The sequence below is a fragment of the Penaeus vannamei genome, chromosome 17 (genome assembly GCF_042767895.1).
Source record: "Penaeus vannamei isolate JL-2024 chromosome 17, ASM4276789v1, whole genome shotgun sequence".
Taxonomy (NCBI): Eukaryota; Metazoa; Arthropoda; class Malacostraca; order Decapoda; family Penaeidae; genus Penaeus; species Penaeus vannamei.
This window is the reverse complement of record NC_091565.1, coordinates 27,390,962-27,398,112: the sequence shown is the minus strand read 5'-3', so window position 1 is coordinate 27,398,112 and position 7,151 is coordinate 27,390,962. Positions and strand designations below refer to the sequence as shown.

At 42.6% G+C, this 7,151-nt stretch overlaps 1 protein-coding gene across 1 annotated transcript in view; it reads right to left on the bottom strand.

Annotated features, from left to right (window-relative positions):
- The window catches only part of LOC138864659 (homeobox-like protein HDP1), a 4,342-nt gene extending 557 nt beyond the window's left edge, over nt 1-3,785 (bottom strand). Inside the window, exons 1-7 of the mRNA XM_070132509.1 lie at nt 3,757-3,785; nt 3,324-3,561; nt 2,440-2,541; nt 2,211-2,366; nt 1,494-2,174; nt 760-1,317; nt 5-691 (exon numbers count right to left, since the gene is read on the bottom strand). Of these exons, the coding sequence (XP_069988610.1) occupies nt 5-691; nt 760-1,317; nt 1,494-2,174; nt 2,211-2,366; nt 2,440-2,541; nt 3,324-3,561; nt 3,757-3,785 (2,451 nt within the window). The remainder of the gene's footprint in view (nt 1-4; nt 692-759; nt 1,318-1,493; nt 2,175-2,210; nt 2,367-2,439; nt 2,542-3,323; nt 3,562-3,756) is intronic.
- Between the last annotated feature and the right edge of the window lie 3,366 nt (nt 3,786-7,151).

The window sequence follows — 7,151 nt, the reverse complement described above, 5'->3', positions numbered from 1 at the left end:
CAACAGGTAAACCAGATGTAGTGCAACTTTCTTGTTCAACAAGTTCACCTGAGAGTGCAGTTTTTTTGTTCAACAAGTAAACCAGATGTAGTGCAACTTTCTTGTTCAACAAGTTCACCTGAGGGATTGCAACTTTCTTGTTCAACAAGTTCACCAGAGATAGTGTAACTTTCTTGTTCAACAAGTAAACCTGAGGTAGTGCAGCTTTCTTGTTCAACAAGTTCACCAGAGATAGTGTAACTTTCTTGTTCAACAAGTAAACCTGAGGTAGTGCAACTTTCTTGTTCAACAAGTTCACCAGAGATAGTGTAACTTTCTTGTTCAACAAGTAAACCTGAGGTAGTGCAACTTTCTTGTTCAACAAGTTCACCAGAGATAGTGTAACTTTCTTGTTCAACAAGTAAACCTGAGGTAGTGCAACTTTTTTGTTCAACAAGTTCACCTGAGGCAGTTCAACTTTCTTGTTCAACAAATTCACCTGAGGTAGTGCAACTTTTTTGTTCAACAAGTTCACCTGAGGCAGTTCAACTTTCTTGTTCAACAAATTCACCTGAGGTAGTGCAACTTTTTTGTTCAACAAGTTCACCTGAGACAGTTCAACTTTCTTGTTCAACACGTTCACTTGCGGCAGTGTAACTTTCTTGTTCAACAAATAGACCTGAGATAGTGCAACTTTCTTGTTCAAGTTCACCTGAAGCAGTGCAACTTGTTCAACAAGTTCAACTGAGGCAGTTCAACTTTCTTGTTCAACAAGTTCACCTGCGGCAGTGCAGATTTCTTGTTCAACAAGTTCGCCTGAGGCAGTGTAACTTTCTTGTTCAACAAGTTCACCAGAACTTTCTTGTTCATTAAGTTCACCTGAGGCAGTGCAACTTCCTTGTTCAACAAATTCACCAGAACTTCATTGTTCATTAAGTTCACCTGAGGCAGTGCAATTTTCTTGTTCAATAAGTTCAGCTGAGATGGGGCAACTTTCTTGTTCAGCAAGTTCACTAGAGGTAGTGCAACTTTCTTGTTCAACAAGGCCACTTGAGGTAGTGCAACTTTCTTGTTCAACAAGGCCACTTGAGGTATTGCAACTTTCTTGTTCATCAAGTTCACTAGAGGTAGTGCAACTTTCTTGTTCAACAAGGCCACTTGAGGTAGTGCAACTTTCTTGTTCAACAAGGCCACTTGAGGTATTGCAACTTTCTTGTTCATCAAGTTCACTAGAGGTAGTGCAACTTTCTTGTTCAACAAGTTCACCTGATGCTGTGCAACTTTCTTGTTCAACAAGTTCATTTGAGGCAGTGCAACTTTCTTGTTCTTCAAGTTCACCTGAGGTATTGCAAGTAAAACAGAGGTAGTGCAACTTTCTTGTTTAACAAGTTCACCTGTCAGTGCAACTTTCTTGTTCAATAAGTAAACCTGAGGTAGTGCAACTTTCTTGTTTAACAGTTCACCAGAGATAGTGAAACATTCTTGTTCAACAAATTCACCTGTTATAGTGCAACTTTCTTGTTCAAGTTCACCAGCGGCAGTGTAACTTTCTTGTTCAACAAGTAGATTAGAGGTAGTGCAACTTTCTTGTTCAGCAAGTTCACCTGAGACAGTTCAACTTTCTTGTTCAACACGTTCACTTGCGGCAGTGTAACTTTCTTGTTCAAAAAATAAACCTGAGGCAACTTTTTGTTCCAGTTCACTTGAGGTAGTGAAACTTTCTTGTTCAACAAGTTCACCTGAGGCATTGCAACTTTCTTGTTCAATAAGTTCACCTGAGGCAGTGCAACTTTCTTGTTCAACAAGTTCAACTGAGGCAGTTCAACTTTCTTGTTCAAGTTCACCAGAGGTAGTGAAACTTTCTTTTTGAACAAGTAAATCAGAACTAGTGCAACCATCTTGTTCAACAACTTCATTTGAGGTAGTTCAACTTTGTCGTTCAACAAGTTCACCTGTGGCAGTTCAACTTTCTTGTTCAAGTTCACCAGAGGTAGTACAATTTTCTTGTTCAACAAGCTCACCTGAGGCAGTGAAACTTTCTTGTTCAAGTTCACCAGCGGCAGTGTAACTTTCTTGTTCAGCAAATTCACCTGAAGCAGTGTAACTTTCTTGTTCACCGAGCTCACCTGAGGCAGTGAAACTTTCTTGTTCAAGTTCACCAGCGGCAGTGTAACTTTATTGTTCAACAAGTAAACCTAAGGTAGTGCAACTTTCTTGTTCAACAAGTTCACCTGAAGCAGTGTAACTTTCTTGTTCAACAAGTTCACCTGAGACAGTTCAACTTTCTTGTTCAAGTTCACCTGAAGCAGTGCAACTTTCTTGTTCAACAAGTTCAACTGAGACAGTTCAACTTTCTTGTTCAAGTTCACTAGAGGTAGTGAAACTTTCTTTTTGAACAAGTAAATCAGAGGTAGTGCAACCATCTTGTTCAACAACTTCATTTGAGGTAGTGCAACTCACCTGAGGCAGTGAAACTTTCTTGTTCAAGTTCACCTGAGGCAGTTCAACTTTCTTGTTCAAGTTCACCTGAGGTAGTGCAACTTTCTTGTTCAACAAGTTCACCTACAGTAGTGTAACTTTCTTGTTCAACAAGTAAACCAGAGGCAGTTCAACTTTCTTGTTCAAGTTCATCTGAGGCAGTACAACTTTCTTGTTCAACAAGTTCATTTGAGGCAGTGCAGCTTTCTTGTTCTACAACTTCACCTAAAATAGTGTCATAAAATAAAACCGAAATGACTCCGAAATATTCCCATAGTTATCGAGCTTTCTGCCACTTTTGTAAACATTGTTAAAAGTTTCAAGTGTACCTGCACTTCCTCCGACGAAAAAGGTGAGGCGTCAGATATTCCACCAATGACAGCGCCCGGCCACACCGTATCACGGAAATTCGACCAGTGTTATGCGAGTCTCGCGATCCGCGAAATGTAATTGCGTGAGATTCCATCGGAAAAGAAACACGGCGACGGGAAACCGACGGTCGCAGCGACTAAGCAGCTGGAATCCGCGAATTTTGATCACGGTAAGCGAACAGGGGTTGAAAATGTTGGGGCCTCTTGTTTAAAAGTATTGAGTCCAATTTCTTGTTATTTTCAGTTCAGGGTGTCTAAAAAAAAAAAAAAAAAAAACGCCCAGACACCCCCTTAACCAAGTGCCTGTCCTACTGCCCTTTCCTCGTTCTTGGTTCTGCGTAAATGTTAAAGCGGAGTGGGAATAGAATGCAAATGCAGTTTTTACTCTTTATGATATTTGATATACCATAGCTCCTTATATTTCTAACTGCACGATTAGGATTTAGAAATATAAAGGGCTATGGTATATTATATGAAGAGGGGAATGGTCCTGACATAGGCGCCACTTGTGTTAAGGGAGGAGCCGCTGGTGCCTCCTCTATAAGCGCCTGTTTCCCCTGGGAAAGGGGAGAGAAGGAACGAAGACGACGAAGAGAGGCCATCAGTGACTGAATCTCCCGCAGTAATGAGAAAAGGCTTTCCGAGGTCGGCGCCAGATGTGGCTGATCCATGTCCATCGAAGCAGGAGAGCTGGAAGGGTGAACCGCTCTGTCTTCTCTTGTAGGTACTATCCCTGCATTCTCAGGGGTGTCGTTGGGCGAGTCAACACTATGTGGCCAATCCTTCACCTTGGTGATCCCATTTCCTCTTTTTCGTCTGTTTCTTCTTTCCAGAAGCTGTGGATAAATAGAGCCACATGCAATTCACACACACCCTTCGTCCACCGTCTTATTTGCGGAGAACTTAGAGCAAATGGCGTCACATCTACCTCTCCCCTCCTCCGCTAACAGTGATCATGCTCAAGATTCGAGTTATCAAGGCCAAGACTCGAGTTATCAAGGCCTAGTTGGCACTGAAGTCCCGAAATGGGAAGCCCAACCATGAGCCTGGACACTTCTTAGGAGGTACCCCAGTTTCCTCCTCCAGAGATCAAGTTCCGACGACAGAAACTAACTCGAGTTCGTGTCCTGACTTTCCATTCGACGACATCCTCGCCGGGCATAGAGCATCGACTATTCGCCAATATCAGTCTTCGTGGAAGAAGTTTCAGTCATTCCTAAAGAACAACAAGACAACAATCATTACAAAGTCAACCCCTCTCCAATTTGCAGCATGGATCTTTCATCGCCAGGGCAGAGCATGCGCCACAACCTCGTCACACCTGGCAGACCCCTCTGCTTTGTATTCATAATCAGCCCAGACCCTCGCGCACTGGAGCTCATGAGATTTTCATTCTTCCTTCGTCGATCTTCCCCATCATGGTCGCTACAATGTGTATTATCATATCTGGAGTCCATGGGTGGCCTTATATCAGCGACTCAAGAGACACTTTTTCAGTATGCCTTGTTCCTGCTGACTGTCATCCGGCTTCAGTGTCACAGCTCGTGGCGCTGTCGGCAGAATCGCCGCTTCTGCATTTTGGAGACGCCTCCTACGTGTCCTTGGCACCTCATCCCCGTTTTCTTGCGGAGAACGAGCGTGAGAGACATCGTTTGGGACCTGCGACGGTGCTAGTATGATGTTTCTGCAAGAAACATCACATGTTCTGACCTGTAGGTACCCTCTGTGTATACTTGGCTACTACCAGCCCCCGCCGCATCTGGAGGTGGCTTTGATTATATCGCCCTTGCTCCACCCATTTGGCTGGGTGATATAATAGGTGATTCGTGAAGCTGATCAAGTCTTCTCACCGAGCCAATCAAGTCACCGGCATTGCGTCCACCCTTGAACTCCTCAGATATTTTAATCTTTCACTATGTCGAGAGGCGCCTTTCCTCACATTCGTAGACCGATATCTTCGGCTGACTCTTCACGACCCATAACATTTGTGAGCACCAACGGTTGGCGGATAGTGTAATATCTTAACAATAGATGGCGTTGTGTACGCAATGTATAGTCTGTTTGTTTACACCATGCAACGTCACTTAAAACGGTAGTTTTTTTTTTTTTTTTTTTTTTTTTTGGGGGGGGATGTTTTTGCGTTTTATGCTTCCTGTTGTTTTAAGTGTAGGGCTGCTTTCATTAATACGTTCATTGTTGATGACTTGAAATCAAATAAAAATGTTTTACACAAATGGGTTTTGTATATCCTTGATTTAATGACAACAAAAATGAGTGAAAAAACATGAATTCATTAATGCCGAATGATAGAGTTTATTTATTGGATTTGTTTATTTAATAAATTGTAGTTTATTGAATTAAGTTTATATTAACTGTTAACACCAAAGATATTTTCTGCAATGAAATTGTATAGTATTTAAACAATGGAACGATTTTATGATGTCATATAAATGTGCATACACATATTCTGAAGAAGTGCAAAACCTGATTTTGATGTATGTAAAGAAATCTGTAATAAGAAAAAAAAATTATTGAATAAAATAATTATATAATTCCATGTAAATTTATAAATGTATATATAAAGTATTTATTTGGTAGATATATTTCGTCTCTTACTATAAAAAGAATAAATAAATAGAATAAGAAGACATTGCAAAACCAACTGAAACTAAACCTTTAAAAGTAAAAAAAAAAATGATAATAATAATAATAATAATAATCTGCATAAATTTATAGACCCCCTATAAACGTTCTCCTTTCTTAGTTACATATCTGAACATTAGATGGCACTATATATTTTTTTTTTTTTTTTTTGATCGGTATCATACGTGCTTTCCCATCATTCTTATATAGTCTTTGTTCTACAGGCAACCAGTTGCAGTGTATCTCTCATAGAAGTTGGATGTGTTTATAGTACTGGCCCCAGGCGTGAGATCCCCCGAATCCTGTGTTTACCCGCCCCTATCTGGACCTCGGGCATGGAGCGGGTCACCTCCTCCCAAGATATGAACATGGCTAGTGTTTCTAGTGGAAGTGGATCCCAAAAGAGGGTAAGAAGTGATGAAAGCATAGGCATGAGTGACGAGAATCGATGTGAGCAGAAGAGGAAGAACGATGGAAACGAAGCAGCAGCCCAGAATGTTGCCGGTGTGAACGGCAGGAAGCGACTGATATTTTCCCATAACTGCGCCAAGAGTTTCTTGGAAAAAATAAGGTAGGCCATGTAACTGGACCGGGCCACGCTTATTTCGAGTCACTGACGAGTCATCTCACGTTGCGGGCAACCTAGGCAGGGAAGACCCTGACGATTCATGGATACAAGGGGACAGCGATGACTGTCCTAAAGGCTAGGAAAAAATGTACTGTGATTACTTTCCAATATCCAACGATACTAGACCCTGACTTCCTACTTGACAAGAGTTTTATGTGGGTAAATTGGCACAAGTACAGGGGTGAGGAGATGAGTCAGCTCGTTGCCCTTTTGAGGGGGGAGGTTCCAGAGAAGGTATTTATCTCTGGAGCCGGGTACAGGAGGGTGGCACCGTATGTGAAGCCCCCAGTCATGTGCCTTAAGTGCTGCAGACAGGGACACAAGTGGTCATGTCAGCAGGACGCCCGATGCAGGTATTGCGGCAGGACACATGACTCACGGATCTGCCGGGCCAAAATTAAAAAGGGGGAAAGGGTTACGCTTTGCTGCTGCAACTGCGGAGGCCGCCACAGTGCCGGGTCTCTTGCATGCAGGGCGAGACATCAATTAAAGATTGCTTCGGCAGTCCCCAAGGAAGGAGTTGCTGAAAATGGAAAAGGGCCGGTCACCACGCGGCCAGAGGTGCCGAGGGAGGCGACAGCTGCAGTCCCTAATGCCTGGATGCAGGGCCCTCCGTGGGTGGTGCCGTCGCCAATGGGTAGTGATCATGGGCAGGACACACAGGTGTAGGAAGTAAAGGAAGTGCCACGGAGTAGTGATCCGGATTCTTCTGAGAAGGAAATATCCGAAATTACTCTTTATAGAAAAGAAACTGGCCCAAGTTGCGGGCAGAGGAACCGAAAAGCAGAAAGGGGGAGAGGAGGATAGAAAAGAAACCCACATCTAAGATTCAGAAATGAAACAAACATGCATTCCTGCAAAGGAGCAAGATTCAGAGTGAGATAACTATTAAGGGAAAGGAAAGAAAAATAACAACGAATGAAGTGGGAGGAACAACCCCTGCAGCTTTCATGTCCCACCTGCTGAAGTTCAACGACCAAGAAATAGAAAAACTCTTGAATAAATGGGAATTTGTGCAAGACGAGTGTGCAAGCATTCGAGATATAATACCG